The sequence below is a fragment of the Scomber scombrus genome, chromosome 3, assembly GCF_963691925.1.
Source record: "Scomber scombrus chromosome 3, fScoSco1.1, whole genome shotgun sequence".
Classification (NCBI taxonomy): Eukaryota; Metazoa; Chordata; class Actinopteri; order Scombriformes; family Scombridae; genus Scomber; species Scomber scombrus.
Window position 1 is genome coordinate 23,752,880 of NC_084972.1, and position 16,815 is coordinate 23,769,694.

Below are 16,815 nucleotides of genomic sequence, written 5' to 3' on the forward strand. Positions count from 1 at the left end.
AGCAATATTACAATGAAGTGTTCAGGTATCACAAGCCGTTTCTGCATCACCAAAGTTTTCATTCAATAAAGAGAGTTATTGTCATTGCCTGTAACTGTCTTTGTGAACAAGAGATACTTATACACTAATCATATCTACTTTTATAATGAGCTTAACAAGGAACTCTGGTCGCTATTTTTTATTTCTGATCATCAGACATCTTCAAAGAGCAGAGAGAAAGATGATGGTGATTGGATCAAATGAGCACAGGAAGAATCAGTAACGACTTCATTCTGGTTGCAGTTTCATTTTGGTACTTGTTCACCAGTTGTGTATGGCAGGGTCAGATGTTGCTCCAAAAAACCTCCACCATTGCAATGTTTGCATTAGAAGAGCAGTGTGTCGCACAGCCTTTAAATGACTGCATTTTCAACAGAAGGGTAGTTAAGGCATCGAACTGAAATCCATATTACTTACTAAAAGGGGAAATTGCTTGCTGGTGTCTACGTTGCAGTGGTGCGTGTTTAAAACAGCAACTGTCCCATGGAGAATCTCAGGAGCTAAACTGTATTTGTATGTACAGATCATCTGTTCTTTTTATTTGGTCACCTTTAGTTTCCAAGCCAAAAGGTTTAGTGAGGAACTTTATCGTACTCTGCTGTTTCAACTGAGACGTTGTTCTTGTTTTTGTTCTTTGTAAAATGACTTTGTAAAGAATATTATGAGAGAATGCCTTTATTTTGTGAGCCACAATTTTCCCTTTGTTCTTTAAACACAACCTTTTGTTATGAGGCATACCTTCAAATAAAAAAAGATATCTTGACATGAAGTATGAAATAAAGAAATAGAATTACTTCAAAATATCTTTCTGCTGTTCTGTGACTGATTTAACATTAGGAGGATGCAATGAAATGGATGTAAACTGGCCAACCATAATGGTTTTATAAGAGTTGAGTATGAAATAAGAACTCAGTTAACACATCCTCGCCTCTGACATTTAATTAAAAAGAGAAATGTGTGCTTGCTTTGGACATATAGCCATCAGGGAACTACTTGGTCAAAAAGCTTCACACAAAAAGCAATAGGTCTGTATTCTAAATCCAAAATATATATCATCTGGTCTTCAGGGTTGTGTATTTAGCAAATTGTTTATCAAGGTTATATTATTTCTTCACTGAGAACATATTCTTATCACAATCCTGTAATATTTAAAGCACAACTGCTTTAATTTTGTGCTGCTTTCAACATGGCTCTTGGTTTTTCAAGTATTTGATCCGGGGTCATCGGTGTCCAGCTTGGCTCCAAAGGTCTGTCTGATTTAATGAGTGCAGAGCAGAACAAATATCACTTTGATATTAAAGCAATTTCCATTACAAACCAGCATTATATGGGAGCACAAAAGCTTCTTAGAATTAATTAATGATAGAGAGCAATCACTTTCTCAATAAACCTGCTTTATTGCTAAATTGTATGGTTCCTCTTAAAAGCAGCATTTTTTTCATCCTTTTTGTCTACTTAATGCTGTGAATCATTCAGTGACTCCTGATGAAATATTCAAGAGGTACCTTTGAATCCAGGTATGAAATAATGAGGATGCTCTTTGTGAGATGGATTTGTCCTTAAGTGGATGGAAATTTATTCATTTATAATGTATAATGTTTTCCAGTTAATTTATATTCAAGTCAGTTTGATTTGATTTGATTTGATTTATTTCGAACATGTATGAGTAACACAAAAAAAGGAATCTAAGAAACAAACAAACAAACAAACAAACAAACAAAACCAATGAGAATAGTCAAAACAACAATAATAATGTGAACCCAAAATGTCCGAAAAGGAGTAGGATGAAGCATATACTTATTTAAACCTACCAGTTCATCTTGAAGATCTCTATAAAAAGGAACTGCGGCTGTATTTACTTCAATGGTTACCTTAATCATCATTGTGTTTTACATTAATCAAATAAACGAAATGTTAATGCCAACAAAAGCAGCGTATAGTAGAAACATAATAATATAGTAATATTATAAATAACCACGAGGTGGCAGTGTAAGCTCTATATTGAAGTGAAGTGAAGCATCATTGCTTTGTATACCTCTGAAGAGTTGAAGTTAGAAGATCCTATATGTGGGAGATTTATTGTACAGGGTTGTGATGAAAAACATACCATGTGTTGTTGTTTTTCAATCTTTTTAAAATCAACAATTGCTCATTTGTGAAAGTAAATATTTCATTCATTTGACGAGCTTCTGTGTCACAAAAAGGAGTAAAGTATGTACTTTTAATAAGTGCTAAATTATCTTTAGATGCCATTGTAGATTACACCTTTGCCAGTGATAGCAGTATCAGCAGTAGAGTATTGAGATGGAGTATTAAGCACTGAAACTACTTTAAAACTATTTCATAGTTTAATGTAAGGCAATGCATTACATTTCATACAGTATCTAAAACTTATCTGCAAACCAAATAAGACAAAATTAGTGGGGTAAAAAGTAGAATTCTACAGGGCTAAAAATACTCAAATTAGGTACCAATACCTCAATATTATACTGTACTTCCTTTTATAAGTAGGCACATATGATGTTAAATTGCTGCTGTAGTTGAAATTAAATCTAAACTTTAGCCATGTCCTTAAAGCTACAAGTGTTGTTTGTCTTTGAGCATCATTGTTTCTGCTATGATTTTTCCTAAAAGTCCAGATCAGCAAAGGACCACAATCATGAAGTGTTTTTACCATTATCATTAGTTGATCTAAAAATGAAACATGACTCATCTGTTGTCTGGATGCAGTTGCGTGTGTGAAGAGTGTCCACCAGAATCAGTGTTATTGTTTATATCAGTGCCTAGCAGCAGGAATGTGACGCTTGCTTTATGCTGAGTATGAGACAGAGTGTTTTCAAGTTGAGGTTGAAATTTTACATCCAGTTTTTAATAGGCTGTGTATCTTTACATGGAGGCCTTTGCATGTTATATCCATAAATACATGCAGTTTATTCGGTACACTGAACTAAAACCACTGCAGTCTAATACAATTTCCATGTACATCTTTTTGTTGAAATATGGATCCAACGTAAAGGTCATTTTGGGGACTGCAGTGTGTGCTCTTGTGCTGTCTATCCTTTTTATATTAATGAGGGTATACCAAATATTAGTTTTAGCAAAGTTTACTTAATATACTGGCAGCAGAGAGCATACCATATGTGTGAGAATACTGGAAACTTGAGTTGTCTAAATCCTGCCTCTATCTTGTGTGAAAGTATTAAAGTGTTCTCTTCTGCATCGTATCACTTGTTTTAGAATTATTTTTAGGAGTTGTGCCATAAGTCTATCTGCTGAGAGATAAGAGAAAGTAGAGTCAGCAGGTTGTGTTTGTGTGTATGTGTTGGTCTGTGTTTGTTGGGGACAGTGGGGCCTCTCAGTGTGTGGTGAGCTACTTTTTCTTGTTCCAAAAAGAAGCTGCCGCTCCCATGTTGTAATGATTGTGGGGAGAGACTGGTTTAATTATGTGCATGGTTTCTGCCCCAACTTCTAGCTTGAAGGCAGACGAATGGAAGAAACTTCAGATTCTGTTCTTGCTCAAAAGCTCCTTTCATGATGGCTAAAAACAAACAGTACACAAAGCAGTGATACATAGAAAATCACATTTCTCTTTCTTTTACTCCCCATCTATCATCTCTTTCCACTCTACTTCTCCTATTCCTGCAGTGCAGTCTCTTATATCATTTACTTCGATAATTCACCAAGAGTGAATCATTCCTGTAATTAACACTAAAAATATGGTTTCTGATTCGTTATATTATATATATAGCATTTAATTGGTTTTATTTTGGTTTTGTCTCCCACGCAGTAGACTATGTTTAACACTTTCTACCTAATTAAGACCTTTAAAGATGTGGTGATTCAACAATATCACACTGAAGCTTCAATGAGTTTATTACACTTATATTTCTTACCTGTGGAACACTTGTGACAGCTCATGGGGTCTACTTTTTTTTAAATTATGACACTATGTGGTTACAAAGGGAATCTTGCATTACTAATAGAAAACACATTTGATGGATATGTGTATGTGTAACTTATACACACACACACACACACACACACACACACACACACACACACACACACACACACACACACACACACACACACACACACACACACACACACACACACATTTAAAAAAGCTTAAAGCAGTAGTTTGACATTTGGGAAAAAACTTTGAAAGATCTTTTTTGAGAAGACTGACAGGCTTCCATTCTCATGTCTGTTTGATAGCTGGAGCCAGTGTAAAGGGTTAAAAAAAATGTTATACCAGACATAAATATGCATAGAGCATATAGGGTTAAAAAATTATATACAGGAATTAAATATGGCATTAAAGTTTGCTAAAAAGTTATTGGGACTAATGGTACATTTCATTTTTATAAAATACACACCCCAATGTATTTTATTGTGTCTTAAATAGTGATTAAATACCAATTTAAAGTGTAACTGCAACCCCAGGTCTGAGCCTAAATCCACCGACTGCATGATTTTGACATATGCTAACAAAAAAAAGGAAAAAAGGGGAGGGCAAGGGGCTGAGAGGGAGTGGAAAGTGCTGAGGAAAGGGGGAGGCAGGGGGAGCTTTTAGTGTTTTAAAACAAGATTTTACCAGTTGATAACTGCAGGAACAGACAGCCAGAAAAATGAATTGCTGCAGGGTGTGATTTGAGGAGGATTTCTGTTGTCTTTGTGATTGCCAGCAGCTCTTCCCCCCATAGACAGTTGCACACAGAGATATCTGTCAGCAGGACAACACTGCTGTAGCTGCTGTAAGCTCCTGAAGCTAAAATTGTCTGTCTCAATTGACATATATTTGAAAATGAGCATTGGACTGAGTGAGGTGGGCATTATCATTCTACCATTTAAATTTCATGATGTAGAGAACTCCCAAATGTTCCACTCTATGTCAGTATCGGCCCTGCCATTTCAGGGCTGAATTTAAACAACAGATCACAAGTTGAGCTATTTTCAAACTATGAAATGCAGATTATTTTTTATAATACATTTGCTGTAAATGTCAGTATCAACACCAGTATTGATGTTTTGATGTCACTGAACTGTACTTGTTACCGTATCACTGCCAAACTCAAACAGATCATTAAATGGCATGTGGCGATTGGGAGGAACTCTCAGAGGCAAACTTTGCGGTAATGTGCCAAAATAGCCATACAATGTCATGCTAGGCTAGCAGATCTGTTGCTGGCACAGAATTGCTAATGAGACAGGCAAAAGGGGTTCGATTTAGTTTGTTAATCGATCTGAAGATAGACTACACAAAGTGCTAATGCATATATTTCACAGTCGGTTAATACTGTATGTGTGTGTGTGTGTTCCTGACTTTAGAAGAGTCATTGTGATTGTTATTTGGGGGTGCTTTAACTGTGCACTCTTCCTCATGCATCTTGGCACATAGAGAGCTGTTTTCTCTCCTACTGTCTGAGGAGCATTGTTTGTCCTGGCTTTGGTGCAGCCAAAGCCACGCAAACCAAGTTTGGAAGTTTCTTCATGTGCAGCAACGCCAGCCGCGCCACAGGGTGAGCTGCCAGTATCTTCCCCAGCAGGGACATGATGCTCCTTGCTGGCGCCAAGGCCTCGTACGTCACTCACCGGGTCAACAATGCAGTTGGTCATGGGAGTCCATGTGCAGACTGAGGTAGGGCATCTGCTGGCTTGGTTGCAGAGAGCCTTAGTGCATTAAATCTGGAATAAGCTGCAGTCAATGAGTAAACCCGCTGTAAACGCCCCCTGAGGGCGTAGTAGAAAACAGTTCACGTTGATTCATTTTCAAAGAGCAACAGGTGGGCAAGTGGGAAGCTGCAACACTCGGCCCACTGACCAATGATATAACTTCATCACCCAGCTACTCAGTCAATCATGGACAGTTGCGGTTATAGGGCTGCTCCTGCTGTTGCGCTCCAACCAAAAATGGTGTATTGTTGTTTTTACAGGTTCTTTTTAGCTTTTGAATGAACAAACAATGTATAAAGTACTCATTAGTGAGGAGCATTTTGTGAATTTTGGACAGAACTGCCTAATTGTTTCCAGTCTTTATGCTAAGCTAAGTGGCTGTAGAGTCATATTTACTGTAAAAACATAAGAGTGGTATTAATCTTCTCATCTAACTCACAGCAATAAGCATATTTCCCAAATCTATTCCTTTAACAACCACAGTATGATCGCATGCAGAGCCATTTTTCTAATGTAGCTCATCTGAATTTCTCAGAAAACAACATTCGTCATAGATAGTTAATGAGACACAGATATATAGGTCACAACAGAGAGTGTGAACTGGAATCAGTGCTGAGCTAGATGGCTGCACAGGAGAATAGTATTTGTACCCAGTGGACTACTTGTTAATAATGCATTTAATGTAGGCCTGGCAAGTTTCACAGTGTGTCAAAGACAGGCAGACAGCTGAGATTTATCACTAAACATCACAAGGTTATATCCTGAGAAGAATACACTATCAAGAACAAACAATAAAATGAGAATAAATTAGTACAGGGTTGAAATGACCTGAAAAACAAAAAGCACACAAAACACACAAAAGCATTACAGTATACACACTCAGTAAGCCCTTGTAAAAATAATGAGCGCACGAAAAGGACTGCACTCTAAATTACAAACAACATTACACAAATCCAGTGCACTCAGCAAACAAACCTCTGCTCAGACTGATGCTCAAATTGAATTACCTTTTAAAATGTGTAACAATTCATTTTCACAGAGAGGCAAACAAACTAGCTATATCTTACTCCCATGCTGGACGTCACATAACACCAAAATCTTTTTTTTCATGATAAAACTGTCTGGTTTCTGTTTTGTGGGTTCCCATCTGTCTTTTCCATATCTTCACATTTTAGACATTTTTCTTTCCTCCGTCTCTCTCTCACCCTGCCTGCCCTTCAGTAAAATTTGCAAATAACATTTGACATCATGTTATTATGAACACTTAAAGCTCTTCCAGGTCAGGAGTGATTTACAGTAATTGAGACAAAGACTGATGTGCAACTGAATGAATTACATGACATGTAGATTGTAGATCCTCTGTATAACACAGCACTCACAATCACATCAAACAATAAATATAATAAACAATAACAGAAACACAAAACTCTTAGACCTTGTGAGGACAAATCAGCACATGGCAAAGATCCAGTCAGCTTGAGGAGTCTGTAAGTCAGAGAGGACGAGTGACTCAGCCTTTGAGGGGTGAGACACCCTCTAAACATGTATCCTCCCACACAATCATGTTTCCAGGGTGAAAGAAATGGAAATACTGAGGCATAAAATAGGACAACAGCTGTTGTTTTGTCACCTTTGACCTCCAGTCTTTAGATTTGTGAGGAGATTAAATAATTTATTAACTGGTGTCCATTTTAATTTTGTCCTTTTTGCATCATCATTGCTGGGTTTCACATATGATGCTTCCATTACTTCACCCACCTTTTAAAAATGCTCCCTGTGAGCTGAAACACGGTTTGAAATACTGTGTTTGTTATGACCATCTTGTACCATTTGTGCTGACATTCGTCAAGGATTTCTTCCTTTACCTCCATTCACAACACATTTTTTCACCACACACACACAGAGGTGACACTGGCTTTGACTTTGGGCGCCTTCTGTGTGCTACCTTCTGCACAATAAAGTAACCAAGGAGGAGGAAATGGAAACAGGGAGGAACAAAGCAGGACAACAGATGTCCTTTAGCCACCTTAGCCCTGGCCCTTGGCTCTCTGAAGTGATGAGCTGTATTTGTGCACATCAGAGCCAAGGGCACCTGCCTGAAAGAGAATTAAAAAGGCTTCTGTTTCTTTCCCTTCCTGTTAAAGGAGAAGTGCACAGAGAAGTGGTAGTGTTATTCAAAGAGCTGTATGTTTTAAAAAAACCCAAAGAAAACCTGTAGGCTACAAGGACTGAACCTTAACTTTGGCTATTCATTTTCCAACATCCACCAAAGAAAAGGATACTTCACAAATGAATCATCAGAAAATATTACAATAAACAGGGTGAGGAAATCTGTCAGGGCTGTCAACATATTTTTATTTAAACGAGGAGCTCACATCAGGCATTTATCCTCATGTTGGAGTATGTAATATAACAACAAGAAGAAATGTACTGAGACTCTCAGGATGTATTTTGAGGGGAATAATGCATTCCACAGTGGTTTCAGTGCAAGCTTTTCTCATCCAACAGCAGCACAGAATCCCTAGATTTTCTGTAAAAATGGAACAAATACTGGGAAAATTAATCCCAGCTGAACCTCCAAGATATATAATAAATCATGTACACATATCCACACTGTGGCTGGCAGAGCATCAGGTAAAGTAAAAGGTGAATTCTTAAATTGCGGGCTGCAGGAGTTTGCAGGGGTTCTGTGCGATTAATCGTATAACTTACTTAAAGTTGCTTTAGGTCGAACAGTTTAAACAAGAAAAAAAGCTGAATTATTTCAATGATCTTTCTATATTCAGAAGATGATTTCCATCCCTCATCTCTCTGTGACACCATGCTGGCAATATTGCACTTGGATATGCAACATGCTCCATGTTCTGTTACTCAGTTTCTCAGCATTAGTAATAGATGTAGTTGTGACACTTGCCCCATGTGTTTTGAGGAGCAGATGAGGAGCGGGAGGTGTGGGTACACATCCTCAAACCTTTTACATGGCTGCCCTGATGGCCACTACATTCATCCTCCTTTTTCTCCTGTCTGACAGGAGGTTGAAAATGAGAGGGCTTCAATTCCCTAGTATCAATCATGCAATCAAATGTTGCAGCCTTGGCAATCAGTGCAATGATGTGTCAGTCTCTGTGTGCGTGTGTGTGTGTGTGTGTGTGCATCTGCAAATTTGACACAAAAAAAGGAAGCATACACATGGATATTTATTGCTTAAATGACCTGTTTACTGTTGAGCTCTGTATCTTTAGTTTACTTCACATTATATTAGATGCATGCAGCATCCCAGTTCCCATTCTGCAGTACACTGCTGTTGCATTTGTTTTGCAATCCCCTCTGTTGCAGCATTGGAGAGACAACAGACTGAATCTGTATGATGGTGTCATGCAGTGGCTCCCAAGCTGAGCTTCAAAATCTCTACAAGGGTTTGCAAGATTAATTTAAGGGATTGCAAGGAGATTATCAGTCTAAGAAATGTTATCAAAAACACAATGCTACAAAAATGTATTGTTTTTTATTAGATCTGTTTCTGATCTTTGCTTTTTGGTGATATACCTCCTCAGACCTCTGAAAATTTGAAAGAGAAAAGCAACTATCTGAAAATGGAAAGTCATTCTTTGTTAGAACTGCTCACAACTTGACTAGAAATGCAACATACAGTGGGATCACAAGTAGATAGGGTTCATAACCATTATGCAATACAGCCTATAAAGGACACAAATATTCTTGAGAATTCTGCTCACACAGGTTTATAATTTTGGAGTAGACGTATGTCGTCTTTGATTCACAGAAACTTGAAATACATTGCATGTGGTGTCTTCATTTCAAAGCAATATGGGTAATTCATAGCTCAGTGATGAATAAAATTATTTACAGAAACAGAGTGAAAGGTTTTTAAGCTCCTTAGTTTGTGAGTCAGACTGGGTGCTTTTATTCTTTTTCTCAGATTGCTTATTGGATATTGTTGTATTCTTGTGGTTATTCATCTCCCTACAATTAAGTTCAGGCTTATATTCAACCCTGCACCCCTGTGTGTGAGATTTGGTGTGAAGAAAATGAGTAAAAAGTTGCATCAAGTGCACCGTCATATTAACGATTTAGGGGCAATTTCACATATCAAAACAACTAATTAGTAGCTTTAACGATTTTATTAAAGTTAATTACTTTCAGTTTCTTTACAGTTGTTGGTGTCCATTAATGAACCAAAACACAACAGAAATATGAATATATCTGAGTTAAATATGTACAGCTGGAATAAACTACCATGATCAAAATAAATACATAATACATTTAATATATATTTTCCTCTTTATAACTTAGTGATACAATTAAATCCCTTTCACAAACTGTTAATTTCTTTATATACGTACATTTTTAGAGCTTTAGCTTTTTCATTTGAGCAAGAGAGTGTCTCAGAATGAAGACCGAGAAGATGTATCTAATATAAACAACCACTAGTATATCTAGTAATACATAGATGTCAGGGCAGGTGTAGCTTCTATAATAATAGCATTTTTGCATTCCCGTGTACATTACATTAGGATAGCAAAATGAAACAAAAACAGTACAACAGTATCATACAACATATACAGCCAGGATTAAAAGGAACTATTCCTGAAAGCTCTTGGCCATAGTCATCAGCATGCACGTTTAGGCAGCAGTCTTTGTCTCCTTTACCTCCCCACTTTTTCCTCCTATTTAAATATATTCAACAATAAACAACCCATCAAAAGCACAAAACACTACTGGCATGATAATTACCATTCCAGTTTGGGTTTACTCTAGTAGCCTACACTACAGTGTCTGACTGTTTTTGGTTTTTTCTCCACTGGTATAATATCAGACTCTGCAACACTGCAAAAGAGAAGAGTCCATAGCATAATTGAAAGAGGCAGTCTTATGAAGAAAAATAAAACTTAAAAAAAAGGCTTTTGCATTGCAGAGAATCAGTCTCTTTCAAGTCTATTGGTTGGCTATCGGATGCAACTATCCCTTTTGATATTAGCGGCACAATAATGAACAGCTGAAGACAGAGGGACATTAAAAGATGCTTCTGGTGGATGCTGGATGACGCCAACTCTACGTCTCCTGTTGCTTTCAAACACATGGATGCCTTTTTAATTCTTCTTGTGTGTATGTATGTGTGTGTGTGTGTGTGTGTGTGTGTGTGTGTGTGTGTGTGTGTGTGTGTGTGTGTGTGTGTGTGTGTGTGTGTGTGTGTGTGTGTGCATGTAGGTGGTTTGATGCGCCAGTGTGTCTTTGTCCGTGTGACAGTGTAGGCAGTAGATGTGACATTCTGGATTCAGTCGTTAGTTGTTAGTCATAATCCACCAGGAAGCTGAGGAAACACACACAGACACACAGACACACAGACACACAGACACACAGACACACAGACACACAGACACAGATAGACACACACACACACACACACACACACACACACACACACACACACACACACACACACACACACACACACACACACACACACACACACACACACACACAGGAAGACAGAGTTAGGTTGATTCACATCTACTTTGTTACTACGGGCAATTTATGATACTTGAGGGAAGTGTCAGAGTAGATTTATAAACCATTAATGCACTTAACGTTTTATGAAGCTCAGTTGTTATTTATTAGCTGAACATTCCTCTAACCAAATAACTCATGTGTCAGTAATGTGTCATTTGGGAATGTGGCAATTTAACTCCAAGTAAATGGCAGCTTTATAGACACACTATATGTCTTCAAATCATTCATAAAAAAAGCAGACATAGGACAGATAGATCATCAGTCATCATTCTTAGTCAGAGTAGCACTTGCCTAAGCTGTGGACAGTTTCTTAGGGGTAATTAAAGTTTAAGAGAATAACTCTCTCCTTAAAGCACCTGGCTGTTGGTGCTAAGGACCTACTGAAAAAAAACATAGAGGCAGTGGTGCTTAACAGTCAGCAGCACAGACAATAATAGCCATAGGTATAGGCGCAAAAGAAAGCTGTGTTTTGTTTCATTTATTCTTGCACTCGGGATGTGCACCTCATAAACTATCCTCCCTCTGCCTTGCAATCAGTGCATTGTGGCCTCACTTACTCAGCAGCAAAACCCATCAGAGATTCAGAGCAAAGTAACCTACTAATGATGCCCGTTTCCGAGAAAAACACAGACAGTGCCTCAAAAAACATTTTTTAAAAGCAGTTGGGTTTTTTTAGTTTTTTTTTTTACAGAAAGCAAATTAATAGCGTTACCAAAATAGCAAAAAAAGATCAAAAAGTTGTCACAACACAGCAGGACCAACACAAATGGTTACAAAGTACAATGTCTCCTTACTGATTGTTGATGCCTTAATCAAACAAAACTGTTTACATGAAATAATAAGGAAAGCTGCAGATGTCTTTTTTTTTGTTCCAGGAGAATTCATGAGAATAACCAGAACTAATGCTGTAGTTGGAAGCCAAGTAAAAATTATTAATTAAGTGGCACTTTTTACAAACTCACGTCAGGATTTCATTTTATTTTAAGTTGAGCCTGTGCAATCTTTTAAACTACTGGCCATTTTTATTTCAATTTAATTTCAGCTTAATCACACACTCTGAAAAAGCAATTATTGATAGGCTATGTTTAAACTGTTTTTCTTTACGTCAAACTCTGAATGTTTTCAGATATCAGATTTTTTGTGCTGCCTGTTTATATCTGCTATAAAAACTGACCCATACACTTTTAATAGCGTATGGGTCTACTGTTTAATCACAGTCATGCAAGTAAACAACCATATACAATAACCTATAAATGAGCACACCACAAGCAGCCCACGCAGCTATATAACCTTTTCCAAAGGATGTAAAGAAGGAGAAATAATAATCAATGCTATTGCTTTCTGAAGCGCATTTAGAGACCGGCAACAAATCAATCAAATGTCGAGGTAAAAGAGAAAACTTGTGATTGCAGCCTGGGGCTGGAGTGGCAGTGATTCATATGTGTTGATCCAGCTGAGAAGTCAATGACATGATGACGAGAAAAATAAGCTACATGCGTCAGATGATAATCATAATGCTCAGCTGAAGGATCCTACTTAACTTTCCACATAAATATTCATCTGTATTTTCTGTCTTGTTTGCACCTTTAAAATATAATAATATAATATATGGACATCAGAACTGGTTCCTCTCTACCAGGCAGCGTAATTGCAACCTAGAGAAAACATATTCCTACTTGGATATTTATTTCTTCAGAAACATCTAATATTTTCACAAGTTAACACCTGTTTTGAAACATTTTCAATCTTCACGATAAGCAAACAAAATCTCAATGTGTGGTACAGTCAGAACTTCCAATCTGGATGCACCCCTGATTTCAGATTTTAGTAGATCTAAACACATCCTAACATATGTAGGCCCAATGTATGAACAAAATACCTTAATGTGTCATACAAAACAGTTAGCCAGAAGGACAAAAAGAAGAAAAGCATATGTGAAAAAGTCTGGGACAACATAGTAATTAGATGATAATTAGATTTGGCCAATTCCATACAGCATACAGATACTACATGCACGTCAGGTTTGTAGGATGGGAAGAACAGGAAAGCTTCTGCTTATTCTGACTTGGAAGCATTTGTACAAATAAAAAACCTTTATTAGCTATTTTTATTGTGCTGCATATGTAGTGGTTTGTTGACAGGTGAAACTACTGATATGAATAAACATTAAATAGCTATTTTATAGCTCCTTTTTTAAGCTTCATTTATTCAGGGAAGTTTCACTGAAATTAAGCATCTCTTTTGCAGAAACATCCTACTCACATTCACACAGTTACACACATTCACACCTGGCCCAGTTCAACCACAGTCTGATCTGCCAGCCTGAGCATGAGCAGTTTCACTGGAACAGTAAGGGTTAAGATGCTCTTGCTCAAGGGCACCTCAGGGCTTCTCTAACCTTTAGGCCAACACTGCCCCTTTTCTGAAAAGGGGTTGATATTGGATTTTATTTTGATGTAACTGCAAGCGATGGAGGCTTTGTAGCCATTTCACCACCAGTTATTTGACACCTCTGTAGTTCTGTTCACCAGATATGACTGTCAAAAAATTCCTGACCCTTTACTCAGAATCACAACTGCAGGAAGCTGACACAAACACTTTTGCCATTTGACTGCTTGTAATTGCTCACACTTGTGGAACAAGGAACTCCCGCACACTGTCTTCTGTTCTTGCAATTAGAGGACATTTATTGGTAATGTTCAGTACACCGACCTTCATCAGGTTATAAAATAACCTTTGGCTACACAGACATCTGTGTACCAAAACATTTTTCCCAATAAATCTCTAATTGAAAGCACAGAAGAAAGTGTGCGGGAGTTCTTTGTTCTACTATTGTCTATGTCAATGCAAAACTGTTGAGTACATTAATGTCTTGATTAAAGCAGTTGTCCTGTAGTGGGTATGAAATAAGGACACATTGTTTACCAGCAGAATACACTAGATGATCAGTAAGTTGATCAGTGGTGCCTGGGTTCAGATACAAACACTGTGCAGCAAGGCCAAAAATGACCACAATGACAGAGCTAAAAACCCAGCAGTCTGTGGCGAATGTGAGCAGGTCCCTGATGACGATACTCCATATAACATTTTTACTACATTTTTACTGCTATCATCTAGCCAGGCCATATTTATAAAGACATTTTTCAAAAGCCTAAAAATTGCTGTTGACACACAGGTGAAGCACTGCTCTGACCTGGCGGACCCAGTGAGATATGATCACAAACATCTCTGAAAGGGGCATAAAAATGAGCAATCTCTGAGGCAATGAGCAACAAAGCAGAGAGGAGAGCAAGAGTTGATACAGCAGCACCCTCACAGCACCTATGAGCTTGGGTCTAATACATCATCGATACGGCAGAGCCAAAATATGACTCATGATGAGTTATATATAAACACACCTAAATCTGCAACATCGTAAGGAACATATGACATTCTAGAAAACAAATCCTATGTATTTACTGTGCAATATAAATTTGAGTCTGTAAACTCTTTGCATGATTGCAGCAATTTAGTCAGATTCTCCATGAATTTAAGACTGAGTTGCACATACTGGTTTTCTAGAGTACAGTCAGTCATGGTAATGAATGCATGTTACATGTGCACATGTGTGAATGCTGTCACACCCACAGCTATACAAACCTGGGAGCAACATAGTAGATACTACTTCAGCATCCTCCAACATGTCAATGATGCAACGTTGAAAATCTTTACTGTCGTTGGACTGTAGGTAGCTACAAAGAAAGACAATAACAGAGTAAAACAGAGAGAGGGAAATCACAGTTTTTTGAAAAAGATCAGAGATATCACTGATTCAGATAATTAGTTGGCAGGTTGGTTATCAAGGTTGAGATGTGAAAAGAGCAAATACTCTTCAAATGTCATACATTACATGTCTGTCAAAATGTTCTGTATGATAGATTAATATATTCACTGTGTATTGCATAGAACCTTGTGTGTGTGTGTGTGTGTGTGTGTGTGTGCGTGCGTGTGCGCAAACTGAGAGATGGGCCATCTGTTCGTCTTCACTGGTGGGGAACATTTCCATCAAAAAGTTAAGATTGCCAAACAGTCTGCCAATATCTGACACACACACACACACACACACACACACACACACACACACACACACACACACACACACACACACACACACACACACACACACACACACACACACACACACACACACACACACACACACACACACACACAGACACAAACATACGCAGAGCACCATACTGACCTCATCCAGGAGATGCGGTTTTGCCAGAACTCATAAATTATGTAACACGACTTTCTCTGGAGCTTCTGAACGGACACGCTGACAGCAAGATAGAAAAGAAAAGTAAAGTGGGGCAAGAAGAGGATACAAAATGAAAGACACTTTGCACTCAGTAAGGATAAATTACAAGAAAAAGTTTGAATCTTTTTGAAAGAAAGAGATGTGTCACTTAAAACTAGCAAGCAAAGCCTCTTGCAAGACAGCAGACGGAAAGACAATAAGCACTCTAGATAGTGACCACGGCCTTTGTCACACCGCTAAATGGTTATTACTGTACAGCTCTCACTTTTAATCAAGCTGCCTATGGTCACATAAAAGCTGCTGTAATATCCCAGGTTGAGTGATGAGAAAATGCAAATAGGGTTTTTCATGAACATGTTTTTTGCATTGTTGTTGTTCAGTTTACTCATGGACATCCTTTTACAATTCAAACCCCTGACTCAACATTGCCTCAAAATTCAAAATGTGGCCTCAGCAGCAGAGCCTGTCACTATGTTTTGAAGATCTATTGCTTTGCCTGGATTAAAAAAACAAAAACAAGACACCTACTGCAGGTTGTCAGAGTGAGCTGAGGTGGCATCAATATAGCTTTTCAGAACTTTCTGGAAGTTATCCAGATCGTCTTCGGCCACTGCCATCTGCCTCTGTACCAGCATGATGTTCTGTTGGCAACAAGAATTAAGAGAAAGGAATGAGACATTAAACAACCGGCTGACCCCAAGAAAAAACTGGTTCTCTCTCTCTCTCTCTCTCTCTGTGTGTGTGTGTGTGTGTGTGTGTGTGTGCCATCAAGCTCACACCACCCCCTGAGGTCCATGCATGTGTGTGCATATTGTCAAGATGGATCCTTTTGAAATGCTTGATGGGGAACTGATTGTACCTTCCTGAGGGTACACATCTCACCATCACTAACAACAGATGAGATATAAATAAATAAATTTGATGTCTCTTTGTATTGCTCTCACTCAAAGGCACTTTCTCAGTACTTTCAATTTTATTTGTCAATGTAGCTGAAAGCCTGAGAGGAAACAGCTGCACAAGAAAAGATGGAGGCACTAATTATTGAGTAATTTTAGTGAAAACTTCTTCTATATTGTTATGAATCAACAATACAGAGGAAAACTCTGATTTTTCCAACACTAGGCCTGCACTGTAATAACTGTTGCCATGATACCTCATCAGTGTCTAAGTTTCTAAGTAGTTTGTCACTTTCGTCATAAGGTATACTGACTGCAGCTGGAGGTAGGCTTTTCCTATGTGAACTTTCAGTGAGTCAGTGTTCTGAGTTA

The 16,815-nt window shown here is 38.0% G+C and overlaps 1 protein-coding gene across 1 annotated transcript in view; it reads right to left on the bottom strand.

Annotated features, from left to right (window-relative positions):
- Positions 1-11,015: 11,015 nt before the first annotated feature.
- Positions 11,016-16,815, bottom strand: part of necab3 (N-terminal EF-hand calcium binding protein 3) — a 36,784-nt gene continuing 30,984 nt past the window's right edge. The window contains exons 11-14 of the mRNA XM_062415554.1: positions 16,076-16,188; positions 15,488-15,565; positions 14,884-14,975; positions 11,016-11,044 (exon numbers count right to left, since the gene is read on the bottom strand). Coding sequence (XP_062271538.1) covers positions 11,016-11,044; positions 14,884-14,975; positions 15,488-15,565; positions 16,076-16,188 — 312 coding nt within the window. The remainder of the gene's footprint in view (positions 11,045-14,883; positions 14,976-15,487; positions 15,566-16,075; positions 16,189-16,815) is intronic.